Source organism: Capricornis sumatraensis, chromosome 5 (assembly GCF_032405125.1).
Source record: "Capricornis sumatraensis isolate serow.1 chromosome 5, serow.2, whole genome shotgun sequence".
NCBI classification, from domain to species: domain Eukaryota; kingdom Metazoa; phylum Chordata; class Mammalia; order Artiodactyla; family Bovidae; genus Capricornis; species Capricornis sumatraensis.
Window position 1 is genome coordinate 86,198,724 of NC_091073.1, and position 19,847 is coordinate 86,218,570.

At 43.4% G+C, this 19,847-nt stretch overlaps 1 protein-coding gene across 1 annotated transcript in view; it reads right to left on the minus strand.

Moving 5' to 3' along the window:
* The window catches only part of POU6F2 (POU class 6 homeobox 2), a 496,246-nt gene that overhangs the window by 16,238 nt on the left and 460,161 nt on the right, over positions 1-19,847 (minus strand). Inside the window, exon 7 of the mRNA XM_068973219.1 lies at positions 6,975-7,181. Coding sequence (XP_068829320.1) covers positions 6,975-7,181 — 207 coding nt within the window. The remainder of the gene's footprint in view (positions 1-6,974; positions 7,182-19,847) is intronic.

Genomic DNA, 19,847 nt, shown 5'->3' on the forward strand with positions numbered 1-19,847 from the left:
AGTCTACCTTAGAATCCAGGCTCTCGCCCCATAGTTCAGGGCTCGTTCCAGGATGCCAGGCTGTCCTGTTCCACAGTTTCCTGCAATTACATCTCAAGGGAACATCCTCATTGTTACTCCACTGTGCTAAGATTGTGAAGTAAGGTAGTTGTAATTGACATGGAACTCAAATTAATATGCAACAAGCATCTGCCTAAAGTAATTAGCCAATCTGCTGAGCACATAATCAACAATCGAATCCAGTAAATTTTATTCTGTAGGAACACACACTGAAGATTAAATCTATTTTTAATTTGCTTAATAAAATGTGATGGATATTTGCATGTCAGTCTATCCCCTCTAACCTATTGAGTTGTCCTTCTAAATATTGTTACTTGACAAAAGCTTTGCACAGTTTTGAGTTACTGAATCATGAGCTAGTCTTTGGTTTTACCATTTCATCAATATTTTATTGGCCCTGGGTGTGGCAAAGTACCATCAAGGAACTGGATAAGACAATAATCAATTTAAATTTCTTTTTCTCATACACAACTCAGTAAAGAAAAATTACTAGGCTTCAGTCTACACAAGAGAAGGAATTCTAGAGGAAAACAAAGTAGCTCTATTGAGAGTCTGTTCTATGCCTACACAGTCAAAGAAAGAGATGAATCTAAGATAACTAAGAATCTAGGAAAGAAGTATTTTGTCCAAAGGAAATGAACACTTTTTTTAGAACACTGGGGTCCTGCTTACCTTCCAGCATTCAACCAAACAGTTCAGAATAACCCATAAAAATTCTAAAAAGTTCTTACTTGAAAAAAATCAAGATTTTAAGGTTATGGCATTTCTAGCAAATTAATACAGGCATGGAAAGTCCACCAAAAAGGAGGAAAATGAAGGGGCGGTTCATGTTAGCCTGGGGCTTTGCTTCATCCAGGGAAGTAGAGAAGGATGTGAGGATGTTCATCCCACACAGGGTATGAGAGACAGGCAGAAATAGGATTCAGAGTCCCTTAAGCTTTATGCTTCTTACTGCATCTCATAGGCTGGCTTTGTTGGTTTGTTTGTGTTGGTTGACACTGATGATGTATTCAACAAAAATAGATGTAGGCACACTTTGAAGTCTTTCTGGATTTTCTGTGCCAGTGCTCCTCATCTGTCTTCCTTGTGTAATGCAGTATATCTTTAACAATATTTCAGTTTCTGGAACAAAGCATCTTCTAATTAAATTCACAATTGATATAAAAATAAGTGAAGGTGACAAGCATCTTGGAAATGGGATAAAATGAAGAACCAGAATGTGATAGATGAATTGGAAAAAGTTAATTTATATAAACAGTAAAATTCAAATGGGGTTAAATATAGAGAAATTCATTTGGGTAGGGGGGAGAAGAAACTTTCCAAACAGGTAAAGGCAAAGTGGATGCAGAAGAAATGAAATTAGTGGTTCTCAAGATTTAAGCACTTTCAGAATCACCTGGAGGGCTGTTAGAACAGGTCCCTGGACCTTACCCCCACAGTGTCTGGTGCAGTAGGCCCAGGTGGGAGTCAATAATTTGCATTTCTAACAGGTTCCCAAGTGAGGCTAAGGCTGCTGGTTGAGGGACCTCTTAAGGTTTTGGAAGGATCTTGTCTTAGAAAAAGTGTAAAGGAAGTAGATTTATTGCGTCTAGACAAGAGAAGCCAGAGCCTAGATTTAGTAAGAACTTTTAATAATTAGGAGGACATAAAGAATACCTGAATGTTATCGAGGAGTTCATTCTACAGTGGACATGGCCAACTATGCAGGTGTTAAATTTGCTGGAAGGTTCAGGGTTGACCTCAGGACAACCTAACTTGAAAAATTTTGAGTACTAAAATTTTGAAAATTTCTGATAGCTAAAAACTCCCTTGGGTATCATATCTAGAACATGATAGAACTCTGCATCTTAGTGCAGAGGAAGGGGTGAACGGAGAAAGAAAGAATTAGGGAAGAGAGTGCTGTGTGGAAGTTCTCCCCAAGCCGCCGGCAGGTGCTGGTTTGGAACAAACTGGAAAATGGCAAAAGACACAGAATCGGAAAGCCAGAGAAGGGCCTGGGCTGGGCTCCTCAGGGAGCATGCCTCTGGAATCTGGTGTCCCCGACAGGGAAACACTACCATTTGGCAGCAGTAGAACACGATGGATGGAGCACGCAGCGTAGGCTGGGTCCTGAGCAAGGCTGAGTCAGTCTGGTCCCTGCCTTCCAGGTGTAGACAGTACAGCCTGACAACAGTGAATGCAGCGAGGGGAAAACCGAGGTGGGAGAATGATAAATGGGGGCTACACAAAGGAGCGATCCTGGGCAGGGGGATGGTGGTGGGAGTTTGCCAGACAGAAGAGGAGAGAAAGGCGTTTCAGGCTAGGGTGGGCAGGGAGCACGTGCTGTCAGCTGAGCTCGACTGGGAGTGACCAGGGGAGACCAGAGAGGTGAGATGCCCGGATGTGTGGCTGGAAGGTCAAAGGTCTGTTTTGTACTGGGGTCCCTGACACACATTTCCTTTCTGTAGGAAACCCTTATGACTATTTTAGATCCTGTATGGGTGGAAATACTTCATTTGTGTCTTATTCTGGATGGCTTCAAGAAAAAATTGGAAACTACTGATTTATGTAACAGCTGGGAAAAAACTGGTGACTATATATTTTTTACCTGAAAAAAAAAAAAAACCAGATGGATTTAGAGAATCATATAGCATTTTAGGGGCTTCCCTGTGGTGCTAGTAGTAAAGCACCCACCTGCCAGTGCAGGAGATATAAGAGATGTGGGTTTGATCCCTGATCCCCTGGAGGAGGGCATGGCAACCCACTCCTGTGTTCTTGCCTGGAGAGTCCCACAGACAGAAGAGCCTGGTCGGCTATAGACCATAGGGTGGCAAAGAGTTGGTCATGACTGAAGCGACTTAGCATGCACAGCATTTTAGAGAGCTAGTTTAAATAAATCATTTTCCTTTGGCTTCCTATTAGCACCAAGATTACATTTTGAAGAACAATTGAGTGCCTTCATGGATGGCAGTCTCCAAGTACTATAGCCATAGTATTCAATTTTTGAAAAATTTCAATGCTTTGATTTTACAAATCACATTTTTCCTTTCCCATGTCTCTATTTTCTTAATGACATTAGAAATCTCCCATAAACTTTTGTTGGGATTTAGTCAGAGGAAGAATAAATATACACAACATGATTTCTGTGCTGCATGAAGAAATCATGAATTCACAATCACAGAATAATAAGGGCAAACCCTGGCATGTGGGTCACTCTGACTTTTGAAGCTGCAGAATCTTATGGAGGAAAGGAAAGGTTACTTTCAAGCTCTAGCAAATATTTTTGTATTAAGCTCTTTGTTCCATGCACAGAAAGATACTTCTCTCTCCCTCATATATATATACATATATGTATATGTATTTTGTGTGTGTGTGTGTGTGTGTGTGTGTGTGTGTGTGTGTGTGTGTGTAGCACATGAGATCTTACTTCCCTGACCAGGGATCAAACTCACATCCCCTGCAGTGGGAGTACAAAGTCTCAACCACTGGACCACCAGGTAAGTCCCCCTCTCTTTCTTATCTAGTCATTTTCTGACCTTTGTTTCTTTGCATTGCTTACCAAGGATTCCTGATTCGATACTATGAAAGTGATATCTAGGACTATCAGATATTGGTATATGTTTTTTAAAAAATACTGTTTGTATTTCAGATGATAACTTTGCAGGTTCTCAATCTTTCATCATTGGAATAAAGCATCCTCAAGAGTAGTTGACTCTTCACTCTTTGATTTTATCCAGGTTCTTTTAAGCAGTGGTAGGCATGTGTAAAAATTAAGATTTTTAAATTATTTTTTTTTAATTAAAATGAATCACCCCAGGTCATCTAGCCCAAGAGGCCTGTACTACACTCCATAAAAAGTGGACTTCCTTTTGAGTGCGAGTTAGGGATTTCTCTGCTCTTGTAATTTATGACATATTTTACTGTTGGAACTATGCTCTGGTGAGATCAAGCATTTGTCATAAATCACATGAAAAAATAAATTGAGAAACTTCTCTACTGTACAAGAGAAATCCTTTATTTTTTAGTGGTTGTCCATATTATATTTCTTCAATGTAAAGGGTAGTATTTAAAGAAAAAAATTGAAGACCACTATTCTTATATATATCTCTAGGTCTGAGCTTTTTACTTTTGGACTCTCAGCATTTTATGACCCTCTATCCTCAGAATTCCCCCTTTTATATCTGGGACTCAGACTTGATCATTTCCTGTCGATTCACCCAACTTGTTAACTTTACCACACCTTCCAAGGTGTTTCAATCAGAGCTGATGCCAAGAAACAGTGGGGCGCTCTTCTGATATTTCTCAGCAGGTCCGTCATCAGTTCCCTTGACCTTTCAAGGACTTGAGTAGACCACTGGCACGTGCCTTGAACAACGGGACAGGCCCACGGGTGCCTGCCATGACTTGAGGATTCAGGAAGGTTCGAGTGTCGCTCTTTTCAGCTGTGCACACATGTCCTCTCAGCAAGCACTTTCATGAGAGATGCGTGCACATATACTGGCAAGGCAAGTCCTGCTCTCTGCAATTCTGGTTGTAAATGACGTGAGTTGGATGGGCAAGGCACATCCCCTAGAGGCTGGCTGTTTCTTCCCAGTTGCTAGAGCTCCAGTTCTACCAACAGGGTTGATGGCAGTGGTCAGACTAGCAGAGGACCAGACATTCCCACTGTGATAATGGGGTTTCATCCAGTGGTCAACAGGTAGGGTGCGAGCAAGATTCTGAGGTGCATCTATGCTCACGAGAGAGACTGTGTAAATGGGTTCACACTGTTGATAGTGGGCGAGGGTTTGAGGAGGAGCACCATACCTCCCTCTTACTTGCCGTTTCTTAGGTAGCTCCTTCTGGATCAAAACTATACTACCTCAAATATAGAGCTGTCATCTTGTATAATGGCAGTGGTCTATCACCCACACACCCTACTTAGAAATTCAAAGTGAGAGTGAGAGCTACTTGTATTAAATGTTGATGATCACTAATTAATTCATCACCTTCTTGGCAATTTACAACTTGGGTTTGCTGACAGAAATAGTTTTTTAGCAGATTGTACAAAAAGATTAATTTTCTCATTTCTGCGCCCAGAGATAATTTTGAACATAGGTTTGAACAGATAGAACTAGGGATTAAAAAGCCAATGGAACATTTGGAGGAACTATTTATTCATTTTTTGGCCACACTGTGTGGCATGTGAGATCTTAGTTCCTTGAACAGGGATGGAACCCGTGCCTCCCGCAGTGGAAGCTTAGAGTCTTAACCACTGGACCAGCAGGGACCAGTCCAGTTCCCTTGGGGGAACTATTTAGAAGGGTAGAGAATACAGTGGAATCCTGTAAATAGTAAAAGAAAGAAAATAGCTGAGAGACAGAGGCAGAGGGAGGGGGTAGAAGTCCTCAAAATACATTTGTCAGGGACTGTCCCACTGCCCGTGAGAAAGCTGGGGAAGAAGAGGGTGGTGGGAACCCTGGCTCACAGGCCGTGGTTTCGATTTAGAGGGAGAACCAGCGGGAGTAAGAGAGGCCCCCCAACTGCTATGTGAGGGAGATACTGACATTTCCCCATTTTATAGATGAGAAAACTGAGGCACAAAGATGAGGAATGCCTCAAGATCACACTGGGATAAAGTCACCTTTTTTAGTTTGAATGTTAGGCCCCTTCCATGACTGTTCTCAGACTCATTCTGCGTTTCAGTCACATGAACCTTTTTCCTGTGTTTTAATACTCCAGGCTTCTTCGTGTGTTCCTGCCTCTGTGCCTGCTATCCCCACTGCCTGGAATGTTGTTGACCCATCATTCACTTGGCTGACTCCAACCCATCCATTAAGATTCACTTCCAAACCATGTGAGGAATCAACACTCTCCGGACAGTCAGTCACTTCCATCTTTGTGATGATACTGAACTTTGTGCATACCTGTCCTGTTACAGGACATGCTGTCTTATTTATTTATTAAAAATCTTTTGGCCATGTCACTGGATCTTAGTTCCTCGCCTGCTCCACCCCCCTCTGTCCCCCCGCCCTGTCCCCACCCCTTCCCGCTGTGGAAGTGCTCATGTGGTTTGGAAGTGAGTCTTGATGGATGGGTTGGAGTCAGTCAGGTGAATGATGGATCAACAACATTTGTAACCACTGGACCAGCAGGGAAGTCCCAGGACATTCTGTTTTATTGCATAATGGGGCTGTGCTCATACATCTGTGTCCTCTACAACAAGACTATGAGCTCCTTAAGACAAGAAACTGCCACTCTTTCAACCCTGTTTCTTATCATTAAGCAGAGGCTCAGTGTATAGTGGGTTATCAAGAAAGGTTTATTGAAGAAAACAATTAACCAGAAACTCCATGAGGTCAGGGACCATGTTGTTCTTCTTCAGGGCTGTGTACCCAGCTTCTAGTATAACACACAGAAAGTGCTTGATTGATATTTGAATGGATAAAACATACTGGATTCTCATGGTTTTAATAAAATTCTACCAATTAGAACCTCCTATTTTTAATTCCCTAATTTCTGGGAAGCACTTTTAGCAGCATCAATTTGGGATCTCTTAATGAGTAACAGTTTCCCCCCGCCCCCGCCATTTACAGATAAGATGTTAACTGGTCTTAATTTCTTGTTGACCCCTTTTAAAATTGACTGAAAGTTAAGTATCATAAGCTGTGATAAATAAGAACACAAATCTATTGAACTTTAGGCAATTGTCCTTGTTATAACCAAATATATTCTTATTTATAGATTAGCAGTTATTTAGTTGTCACTCATATTCACTAATAATGAAAAATAAAGCTACTTGCTTTTTTTAAAAATAAGTATTGATATGTTAGGATTAGTGAGATTAAATATTTTCTAATTTAAAAATTACTTTTCATTGATTGAGCCCAGATAGAAGAAGGATGGTAAGGAGAGATGTCCAGGTAGCCACGGCTGTCTGGACAAGAAGCCTTTACCTGCTGGCCGGGCTTGATGGGGGAGAGCGTGATGCCCTGCGTGTTGATCACAGGCAAGATCTGGTTCCCGATGACTGTGGCAATGATCTGGCCCTGGGCGTTCGTCAGGAGCTGGGGGGTAATCGGCTGCACTTGGAGGCCCTGCGTGCCACTCGCTGTTTGGCTTGAAGGCCCTGGATTCGGCATCAGAGGAATGGTCCCAATAATCTGCAAGAAACAGGCCCACAGGTGAGGCTCCAGGCTCTGCTCAGAGTTGGCACAGGCGCCTGACCCTCTCTCATGCTCTGGTCTCTGTTGGAGGCTCCCTGAGAGCTGATTCAGAATCCTCGGACCGATCTGGAGGAGAAAGAAAGTAGCAAAGGATGAGCATGTGAAGGAGAGAGAAACACATGCAGACCGAGTGCCTGGACAAAAAGGGAAACCATCTTATTTAAAACTAAAATCATGGGTTAACAGATATGCCTTACTACATACAAACTAGATAAATAACAAGGACCTACTGTGTAGCAAAGGGAACTCTGCTCCATTCTCTGTAACAACCTATCTGCGAAAGGAATCTGAGAAAGAATATATATTTGTTTATGTATATCTGAGACACTTTGCTGGACACCTGAACCTAACACAACACCTGAAACTATACTACACTACAACTATACTTCAATATAAAAAAAAAAGAAAGGAAACTCAGGCAGCAGTGAGGGCAGAAACGCGTGACTTCTGCCAGGGCAGCAGACTCCCCTGCTCTGTCTCAGAAGCAGACGGAGCATCAGCGACTCATGCACTGAAGGCCCTCCTCTGGCCGGGGAGCAGTGCCCCTTCCCCACAGGGCTCCTCACACACAACGTGCTTCCTTGTACCCGCTCCTCTGCTTGGGTCTCTCCTGCCCTCTCCAGCCCTCCCTCCCTTCCCCGCCTTCCTGCTCCTCTCTCAGGTCGGGGGTTAGCTCCCTGACATCCCAGCATGACTGGAGGCCCCAGCAGCGCCCTGGTGATCACGGGGGTGCAGAGCCCGGATTCTGGAGTCAGGGACACATAGGTCCAGTCCCAGCTGCGCTGCCTCCTCCACTGTATCGTAAGGGGCCTGTGCTTTCGGAGGGAGAACTGGGATCGTTAACCGATAAATGAATCTCAAAATAGAGGTGAAATGACGACTGAGGACTGAACATTTTTCAAAGAGTGTTTTGTTTTTAATTTTTTTTTTTTTTGATGTGGACCATTGTAAAAGTCTTCACTGAATTTGTTACAATATTGCTTCTGTTTTAGGTTTCGGTGTTGGCCACAAGGCATGTGGATTGTAGCTCCCTGACAAGGCATCAAAATGGCAACCCTGCACTGGAAGTCAAATTCCTAACCACTGGACTGCCAGGGAAGTCTCTGAAAGTGCATTTTAACACATGGGTTTTAAACTGGGCCCTAAAGGTGAGAGGATCAAGGCTTCTGCGGCAGCTCTCTGTATCTGGTAGCCTCTGGTGTCAGTAAAGAGCTCATGCAGAGCATCAGAGGAGGGCCTGGCTGGGATCCAGTCACCGTGGTGGGAGAAAGGGAGTGTGAACAGAGGTGTTCATAAGATCTGGAAACACAGACACATTTGTAAGTTGACAGGGACAAATCTAATTGGTGAGAAAAGAAAACACAACTCTGTTTTCCAATGTCATGGACTCTCCCAGGGAAAGTCATGGAACTCAGGTTAGATGCTGTCCCCTCCAGGTACCCCAGGATGCTTATGCAGCTCTGCTCTGCTGGTTGTCTTCCAGGGACACTTTCCAGACATGAACTGTGGTAACGTGACCTGAGGGGGCCACCTTGACATATTAACAATACTATCTCAGGAAGTGCTTTCATGGGTCTGGTTTTCATTCATTCCACATTCTCACAACAGCTCAGTCCTGTGAGCACAAGTCTCATCCCTTTTTAGCAGGTAAGACAGTGGAGGTTCAGGGAGGAGTTTGCAAGTGGCAGAGTTGGGGTCCAGGTCTGCAGGACCCCCAGATGCTCACTTTTCCATGTGTCCCCTGGCTGCTACCACAGGAAGGACATAGGAGGGCACCTGCTCTTAGGAAAAGCCCTGCATCCTGCTTGCAGTTTCCCACCAGATGCTTAGCTGCTTGTAGACTAAGTTTATAAATGATTCCATTTTCTGCCCACAGTGCCCCAGGCAGGGCTTGGGACATAGTTTCTCAATAGCCATCTTGGGAAGGAATGGTTTCTGGGTTCAGCTGTCTCTTGGATTCCAGATACAGCTGGCACTGCAGAAGACCTGCAAGACCACAGGATTCAGTCCAAAGATCAGAGTTGAGAGACATCCCTCCTCACTCGGCAGGCCATGCTTCCACCACAGAAGCTCCTGTGGGATGGCGTTAATGGAGGAGCTGTGCGAATATCAGGTATCCATGGCAGTTGTCAGTGGCGGACAATCAAGGTCAAGTCGTTTCCGAGAGAGCGGTCAGTGGTCCTGCAGGGAGTTTGTAGCTCCACAGTCTCACTGAGCAAGACTGCACTGTCCCTCCAGCAGCACTGGCCATGAGCATGTCCCATCAGTGCCAGCAAGGTCAGCAGGAGTCCACATCAATAGATCAGGGCGCATAAGTACTTTATTGATGACTGGTCTTGTGTTAACATCCCAGGGTCCAAAGGCTTTGACTCCACAGGCAATGAGGGGAGCAAGTTCCTTGTCTGACTCTGACGCAGGCTACTCCCACTTTCCTCACCTGCACCATGAAATGTACAACGCCCCTGTCCTCAATGCACAGGGAAAGTCCAGAGGCTCACCCATCCTGTCTGACTTCCCTGGGCCTGGGAAGCCCCACTCCTCCTGATTGGCCCCAGATGAAAGCCCACAGAAGCTGGATTCACTTAGGTGGCAGGGTTGTGGGTTCTATTTTAGGCAGGATGTCAGCGTGTTTAGCCCGGGAGAAGGCTTCAGAGGAGGCAGGCACCTGACAGCTACAGAACACACTGGGATGTGGAGTGAGGCATTCTGCTTCCAAGAAGATTGACACGAGTCTGTGCTCGCCTGGCGGTAATGAGATGCTCTGCCTGCGTTCTGAGTGCAAAGAAGCAAAGGCAAACACAGCGTCTCACCAGCCTCTTCCCCAAGTGCAGTCTCACTTGCCAACACCTCACGGCAACATTACTAAAACATGGCGTCACTTTAGTCCCCCTTCACCCCTCCTTCGCTTCTTTCTTCTTTCCTGGGCCTTAGCATCACTTACTGAGGGTAAGGCGGTGCTAGTGTCAGAGCCAGAGAGACCCACAATGGCCCGACGGAGGGGATCCTTTAATGGGAGGCTTTGTCTGAGAGGTGGGAGGGTGGGGTTGGGTGGTTCTAAAGTCAGGATGGCTTCTGGGAAGTTGAGCGTTTTTCATTTTTGTTCTCCTCTCAGCACAGTTGGGATCACCATCTCAGCTTGTCAGACCCTTGGCAGTATTCTGTGGGGAATTTTTTAATATTCCCTAGTGCCTTACAACTTGCTCATTTTCATTTGCTCCCATGCATCCAAGTGTGGAGACCGTCACATACTGTGTTGTTGAAAACTTGTCAGATGTGCCAATTTTGCTTACATAGATCTCACTGTAACTTCTCTTTAGACTCTAACTTCCAAAAGGTGGTCACAAGGACATGCGAGGAGCCGAGGTAGCAAGGTGGGAGGTTCACTGACCTGGAATACTTGTGTTTTAAATGAAAAGGTTTTCAATATTCAAAGGAAGTATTTGCATCTACACATTCTTCAGCTAAATCAGGAAATTGCAGCTGAGGTTTGAAAAGGCAATAAGGGGGCTTCCCTGTGGCTCAGTGGATAGGAATCCGCCTGCCAATGCTGGGAACACAGGTTCGATCCCTGGTCCAGGAAGATTCCACATGCTGGGGAGCAAGTAAGCCCATAAGCTGCAACTGCTGAGCCCACATACCACATCAATTGAAGCCCGCGTGCCTAAAGCCCCTGCCATGAGAAGCCTGTGCACTGCAACAAAGGGTAGCCCCCGCTCATTGCAACTAGAGGAAGCCTCACAAAGCAACAGAGACCCAGCACAGCCAAAAATAAATTTTAAAAAAGAAAAGGCAATAATGAAATTGATTTGAGGACAAAGATAGAAAGAAGCCACTTTCAAAGCATTTGTAGTCCAAAGACTAGCTTTTGGAGTTTGATTTTCTGGTTCCTAGGGCTAAGGATTTACCACAAGATGTCCTGATGGAAGCACATGTCACCGAGCAAACGGCCATTGTGCTGAGACTCTGGATCCAGGCATCAGATACACAAGAGATATTCTCGTATTCCAGCTCTCCTGAGATGCCTCGTACCACCAGACCCTTCTCTATGTAACACACAGCGTCATGTGCCATGGAAGACACCAGGAAGACACAACTGGGGCAGGGGAGGGGTGATGAAAATAGGCTCATTGCATGCAAAGATTCTAACAACCCGATGGAGAAATGATACGTGTCAAAGTGGCAAGGACTCTCTGATAAAAATCTCTACTCATATGGTCAGTGCTCAGAGGAATATTTGGAATGAATGAGTGGTTTCAGAGGAAAAAAGATGAAGATGATGGCTAGGAAGACTTCCTAGAAGAAACAGGGGCAGAAGAGCGTCTTGGAGGTTGGGTGGGATATGGCAAGTCAGAGAATCCATTTCAATTGGGCAGTGAGAAACGTGGCAGTGGTGAGTTAACTAGTTTCATGCAAAAGAGAGTGAAGACATTGGTCAGTGACAGGTTGGCCTGGAAGGGTCAAATTCCAGGGGAGAGTACTGAAATGGAGCTATTTCAGATGAGAATGTGACTGCGTGGCGAGAATGGACTGGAGTGTCAAGAGGTGACTGACCAGAAGATGAGTCACTGGGATATTATTGTAGTCCTCCAAGTGTGAAGCAAAAGGCTTCAATGAATCCTTGGCATAGGGGATGCTTGATTCGTTGCCTTCCACTTCAATTCAACAAGCATGGTCTACTTTATGCCTAGGTTGCAACATTAGAAATTTTTGAGTGAAGTTATTGGCCCATCAATCCCACAGCAAATAGCTCAGGCATCATTTGCAATGATCCCCTCTGTCTTTTCCCTGACTCCAACAGTAATGATTCATCTCTGATGAATGCTTTAACCAGGACGAGGCCCATACTGCTACTGCAATGATAATTTGTGACCTCAGAGTTCCAGCTTCTCTGACAGGGGACTTATTTTGTTGTTGCTGTTCATGTTCACTTGTCTCTTTGCTTAAAAGGGTTAAGAGCATAAACCACAAGGGAGAATAAAGTCCATGTTGTAAGAGTAACTAAAAAAAAAAAATCACTGAAATGATTACTAGTGTTCATTAGCACATCTCCCTATTTTCATAAGAATGGGGATGACTTGCACATAAGTGTGCTATTATTATCCAGTGGCCATTATGATTTAAGCCACCATAAAGATTATCTTGTGATTGTGGCAAACCCCAGCAATTCAGTGGCATGTAATGCCTTGGGTTACCACGTTATCACTGCAATGCCCTTATGGACCTCAGTGTAGTTGAGGTGTTTAGCAGCGATGCATTATAACTGATGGAGAGGAATGGGTGCTGAATTTATTCAGTGCCAGCATGTAGGTGTCATCAGCAGCAGTTGAGGGGGTATCACAGAAGCCTAGGGCATCCAGACAAGTCGTCTGATGGGCCACATGTTGTAATAGTCTATGACATGCTGTTAAACTCTGCCACAGAGAATGCGATTGCAGATGTCAATGTGACAAGTAATTCTGTTGCATATATCTTTAGGAAAAGGAAACCCATCACTTCTGGAAAGGGGTGATTTTTCAGGGCTTTCAGTCCATCAGCAGAGACAATTCTTTGTCAAATATTTGTGTAACCTCAGCACTTTTTGGTCAAGAGGCTTTTGTTAACACCTGGCATCACTTTGTCCATTCTTGAGCATAGAACTCTAGCTTCTGAGAGCTAAGGAGCTGGTAGCGAGTGATCACCTGTCTCCTTCCCTTTCCCTTCTGGTCTGGCCACAGCCACTGTTCTCTCTTCCTCCAGGGAATTTTTGTCTTCTTTACATAATACGTTGACTTTAGTCTCAGGTGCTCTCGAGTTTAAGGTTAAACTTGGTTGTTTTGGCCGTTCCAATTAGGATGCTGATTTAGGAAGAATAGGGAAATATATCCATTTCCCAAACAAAAGTTATTTCTGTGACATGAAATCTAGTGTCCAAGGAGGGAAACATGAAAAGTATGAATATTTAGAGGTCTTCTATGGAGAATCTGAGCCAGAGATAGTAAAGGCATGAAGATAAGCAGATCAATGAGTTTAATTAGAGGAAGACATGCAACTAAGGATAAATAGATTTAATCTTGTTGCAGGCAACATCAATCAATCAACCAATTGGCTATGGCTTCCTGGAGCTCTGAAGGTTCCAATGTTCAGGAAGAAACAGTGCCATGACTGATTAACAATGTCTGGCAGGAGTATGGGCATAGGGAATGGAGGTGTGTCTGAAGGGGGCATAACTAAAGCCCAGGACATGAGACAAATTATCTTAGGTCAAACTCTAAGAAATAGATGACACACAATTTCTTAATGAGTGTGAGAAAGAGCTTTTTATAGCATACAGTTTAATGCTTACACTATGGGTATCAGTAAGTATTCTGCCTCTGGGAATATCTACCTACTCAATGTTTCTCACTGTCAGTTAGAATGAGGATTCTTGCTGCTGAGTGCTCTACTAGTTGGCTTCAACTTTAGAAACACACTCTCAGATGAGAGTAAAGAATTGGAAGTGTCATGATCTTTAAAATGTCACTTTGACTCACATTATGAGAAGGATAATTTGCATGAAAACTGATGCTGTAAAAACAGCAATGACAACACTAAGAAAATCCGCTTCCCTTTAATGGCTTCTTAAAAGCCATTAGGGCTTCCCCCGTGGCTCAGCTGGTAAAGAATCCACCTGCAATGTGGGAGACCCGGGTTCGATCCCTGGGTTGGGAAGATCCCCTGGAGAAGGGAACGGCTACCCACTCCAGTATTCTGGCCTGGAGAATTCCATGGACTGTATAGTCTACGGTGTCCCAAAGAGTCAGACATGACTGAGTGACTTTCACACTCACTTAAAAGCTATTAAAGGTAATTGTTCTTAATAGTCTTCATGAGATAAACATACTGAGAGAGGGAGAGGAAAAAAATTCCCCACTGGTTGGATACAAGTCTAAGTTTTGCCATTAACTAGCAGATGGTGATTGCAGCCATGAAATTAAAAGATGCTTACTCCTCGGAAGAAAAGTTATGAGCAACCTAGATAATATATTCAAAAGCAGAGACATTACATTGCCGACTAAGGTCCGTCTAGTCAAGGCTATGGTTTTTCCAGTAGTCATGTATGGATGTGAGAGTTGGACTGTGAAGAAGGCTGAGTGCCAAAGAATTGATGGTTTTGTAGTGTGGTGTTGGAGAAGACTCTTGAGAGTCCCTTGGACTGCAAGGAGATCCAACCAGTCCATTCTGAAGGAGATCAACCCTGGGATTTCTTTGGAAGGAATGATGCTAAAGCTGAAACTTCAGTACTTTGCCTACCTCATGTGAAGAGTTGTCTCATTGGAAAAGACTCTGATGCTGGGAGGGATTGGGGGCAGGAGGAGAAGGGGACAACAGAGCATGAGATGGCTAAATGGCATCACGGACTCGATGGACGTGAGTCTGAGTGAACTCCGGGAGTTGGTGATGGACAGGAAGGCCTGGTGTGCTGCGATTCATGGGGTTGCAAAGAGTTGGACATGACTGAGTGACTGAACTGAACTGAACTGAGTGGAAAATTGTTGGTGATTATTTCACCTCTTAGCACCTCAGTCTTCTCATTCTAGGAAAGGGGAATAATCATGTGCACTTTATAAGGTTATTGTAAAGCACCCAACAAGGTACTCTAACAACCAAAGAGGTGTTCCATAAATGTTTGTTCATAACTTCTGTTTTCTGACGTGTTTTTGTAATCCCTGGGCCTTTGCACTAAGTTGCAAAAGCTTTTTTGAATTTTTCTGTGTGTTATCATTTCACTATGAAAAGACTTTACCCTGAAGAACAGAACATGGTAGTTTCCCACGAAAAAATAATTAAATCTTCCTTGTCCTGTCACAATGCAAAGTTGTGAGTTTTGGTGGAGGCACCAAAGTTCAATTGGTGCTGTGTTCCAAAGGAGGGACTAGATGTTTATGCTTTTGCAAAAGAGGTTTGTGAAAACCAGTTAGATCACTCCAGAACTCAGGTGCTCATGATAAGGGTTGCTGCTGCTGCTGCTACTGCTAAGTTGCTTCAATCATGTCTGACTTTGTGTGACCCCATAGACGGCAGCCCACCAGGCTCCTCCGTCCCTGGGATTCTCCAGGTAAGAACACTGGAGTGGGTTGCCATTTCCTTCTCCAATGCATGAAAGTGAAAAGTGAAAGTGAAGTCACTCAGTCGTGTCCGACTCTTAGCGACCCCTTGGACTGCAGCCTACCAGGCTCCTCAGTCCATGGGATTCTCCAGACAAGAGTATTGGAGTGGGTTGCCATTGCCTAGATAAAGAGAATTCTTGAAATTCTGCATGTCTTCCTCACTCTAGGGATGGGGAAGGAAAGCTTTCTCTTCTCTTCAACATGAAAGAATGTGGTTGAATAAATAGTGTCCCCTCAGCCTAGGGAATATACACCCAGAGAATGTGGGTCAGACAATGTGGCTGTAAGAGCTGAGTGGGGAAGAGAAAAGGGCTGAGAGAGGAAAAAGGTGAGGGAGAGAGAGAAAGAGAGAGAGTCTGGGCTGGCCTCCGTGTGCCTAAGCGTCAGTGCATTAACACCAGCAATGCTCCTACTGATAAGTGGAATGTGTGTGTTTCCTTGGACTCAGTGTCATGGGTCTAAGCTATTTAAAATCCTTGTCCCATATATTAATTAACTTTAAAAATGCATTCCAATATACTTTAGGTGCAGACAAGCACTGTTTGACTCCACTTATACGAGGTATCTGGAAAAGTCAAATTCAGAGCCAGAAAGTACATTGGTAGAAGCTAGGTGCCAGGGGTTAGGGGGTGAGGTGAGGAGGGGGGATGGGGAATTAGTGTTTATTGGGGACAGGATTTCAGTTTAGGAAGGCGACAAATTCAGGAGATGGATCATGGTGAGAATTGCACAATGATGTGAATGTACTTAATGTCACTGAACAAATAGTATATTTTATATTATGTGGCTTTTACCACAATTAAAAAAGAATTAAAAAAAAATTAAATCCTTGTCCCAGAGGAGCCCTGAGCTATGGGCACTGGGACAGCATCACCGAGAGAGGCTTGAGGAGTGGAAGAGAAAACCAAGCGTTGAGAGGGGAGTGAGGAGATGGAAGAAACCACTTTGCCATAGCAACGTCCCCTTGGAGTATCCCAGCGGGGCCTGGGAAGACCTCAGGAAAGTGGCCCGCCCCCAGAGTAGCTTTTATTCAGGGGGAGGGTCAGGCCCATGGTCACCTGGAGGATTGAAAGGGACCATGGGAGCCTTTGATGATGATCCTCTGAGTTTCAGTTCTGTCTTCTTTCTCCACTTATATGGGAAGGGGTTTGATAACTGTAAACTACTGCATAAAGAAATTTAAACTTGTAAATCTCTCCAAGTCTCCCACCACTCTGGGCTAACTCACCATTGTATGTGCCAGGGGATCAAAACCAACCTTTTCATATTTTAATTTAATTTTAGCATTTTTGGTCTATAAGTAGCTCCTCTAAATTAAACATGACCTTATTCACGAATATTACTGAATATTTTCTAAGCCACTGCTATCTGTTAATTTTAAAAACAGGTAAAAATGGGGACTGTCTTGACCGCAATGAAGGTCCATCAGTAACATGAAAAAAGGAGATTTGGTGGATCATACTGTCACGAGTTTGTTAACTAAGGATGCTTGAAAAATAGAGGAGAAAGGTAAACAAGAAGGGGACATGGAGGAAGGGAGGAGAAAATTTAACAAGCTAGCAGAGGTAGAAAATTTAAACTTGTGAGCAGAATATACATTTCCCCCCATAAACTATGAATTTGGTTTATTTCTGAGAAGTAGGTGCTGCTGCTATTTACAACACTATTTATAAACTTGTTGAAGTTTCAGGACTTAAAAAATGGATACTATTCAAATGTCTTAGTTGCTGAAGTTCTGAACATTTTAAAAACCTGAAAACTCTAACAAGCAAAACCAATGCCCACCAAAGAAGAAAACAGTAACAATATCTAGGAAAAGGGAAGGTCAGAAGGTTCAGGACCATTTAGACATGGTCATTTGACAATCATATTAGCACGATTAATCTCACTAGTAATCAGCAATATTTCTAAGGTATAGTAATGATGTGCTTTGATGGGTCTCTATTTCCTCTCTCATCTTTAATAAAAGCCAAGATTCACCCTATATTCCCAAACACACTGTAAACACAGTCTTTTAATTGTTGAGAAAAAGGAAACCTAATGTGTATGCGTTTGTTTTCCCACTTACAAATGATGAGGGGTTGTGGTGGTGAAAAGATTCTATTCTCAATGATGTAAGACAGGATGAATAATGCCAATTCCAAAGGTCTTTTACAGGAACGATTTGCTTATGGAGCACAAGCTGAACCCTAGTTGTGCAGCCCATTAGCAGTAAACACTGTGGAAGGAAATCCACATCTCAGGGAGCTGACAGGACTCCCAGGTAAGAGTCAACTCAATTGATGCAATGATCATTCTTAGTGGACCTGAATCTTTCTTGAGTCCTTTGGCAAAATGAAGTTAGCAGCTGCAGCCCTGTTCTGAGCAGTTGATAGTTCCTACTACAATAATTCTACAATTGAATCTGGCATACGCTACACTCTAGAGTTTTTTTTTTTTTTGCTTTGTTTGTTTACTTTAAAATTTTAAGATGCATCATATCTGTTCCTAAATAGTTTACTATATTTGGGAGATTTGCTATTTTCTCTTTTATTTCGGTTCCCACTCAAGTGTTAATAAAAGCTTTGATCCAGAGAATAATCAAAAGATTAAATTAAATTTATATAAGATTGGTATTACATGGAAATGAGAATGAAGTGAGGAGGCATCGTAACTGCCCTCGTGGCTTATTCCTGGAGTCAGTGGTGGGCAGAGATCAGTGCCCAGGAAACAAACCCTTCTCTTAAACACAGTATAGGGACCCACCATCAACCCAAATTTCAAAATTATATCTGAGTTGTATACTTATGGAAAAGCATATTGTCAAGCTCTGGATTATTTAGAGATTCTTGATTTCTCTAAGGTGTTGTTTTTCCTTTACAACTCTGCTTGCTTTTTACTCAATTAGAAGGTGGGATGAGGAAGACAGAAGAATGGAGAGTAAATTTTGCAAAATATTAGCTCAAGGTTTGATTGGGCATGATGTTGTAATCAGAAATTGACTGGCTTCATCTGTGATTGGGAAGAAATTCTCACTGATGCAAAGTAGATTCTCTCAGCAAAGGTCATATAAGCAAGATTTTCACCACTGATGCAATTTTCTCTGGGCAAAGGAAGTGGAATTTGGAGAGATTCTTTTGGAAATGGACAGAGAGCTTGTCATTTTGTTCTATGCACATCTTCTCCTTCGAAATGTGTATAGCCAGCATATACCCAAAGGCTTTAATATATGAGTTTGGTTGTTTATACAAATATTAGTACTTTATGCATTAAAAGTATGCCTATGTGAATGGATAATACAAATATACTGGCAGAATTTTCAATGTCAAGAATGGAGGATTGATGTAACTATGTAGATAATTCAAAAAGAAGGGGAAAAATAAAAAACTACCTCGTACTTTGGAAAAGGTAGGCAGTTATCTAAACATTTCTGCTTTGTTCTGAATGGTGTAAAATTAAGAATGTTTGTTTATTTGTGCATTTAGTGGTGTTGGAGAAGACTCTTGAGAGTCCCTTGAACTGCAAGGAGATCCAACCAGTCCATTCTGAAGGAGATCAGCCCTGGGATTTCTTTTGAAAGAATGATGCTAAAGCTGAATCTCCAGTACTTTGGCCACCTGATGCGAAGAGTTGACTCATTGGAAAAGACTCTGATGCTGGGAGGGATTGGGGGCAGGAGGAGAAGGGGACGACAGAGGATGAGATGGCTGGATGGCATCACTGACTTGATGGACGCGAGTGTGAGTGAACACCGGGAGTTGGTGATGGACAGGGAGGCCTGGCGTGCTGTGATTCATGGGGTCGCAAAGAGTGGGACACGACTGAGCGACTGAACTGAACTGAACTCACATACAAATTGATCACTCACATGCTCATTCACCCACCCACTCACTCAGCAACTTCTAGTGCCCAGCTTTGGGCCACACCACATTGCTCTCATTCCCACTGTAGAAGACTAGGGGATTATCCTGCTATCTGAATCCATGAAAATCTTTGGGATGAACGGGAGCATTCCGTATATCTTGCCAAATATGGCACCAACAAGCTGCCAATGTAAAAGAAAGCCTAGGTTCCCAGTAGTTAGGATGGTCAAGATTGCAGAAGTTTACCCAAAACTAGAACTCCTGCTGTTGACAGTGGTCTTGCTGGCTTTTCCCTCCCCCAGGGAAACTGCTGTAATTGTCAGTGGCTTGAGGGGATCTCCCAAGTTCCTCCTTTCAAGGACTGACTGCCTACTCATTTGTGTCATTGGATGGCTGAATTCACTCATCATTAAAATAGGTTCTTATATTCTCCTGAAAAGTGTTAGTTTAAAAAAATTTTTTTTTGAAGAATACTAATATATTAAAATTTGATTTCTGCATTCTGTTTACTAAGTGCCCATTATGTGCCAGGCTCTGTTCTAGATTTGGGGAGTCTGAGAAATACCTCCTGATCCTAGCTTTTATTTTTAAATAACTTTGATCATTGAAAAGAAGATGGCTAAAGGGTCTGCCAT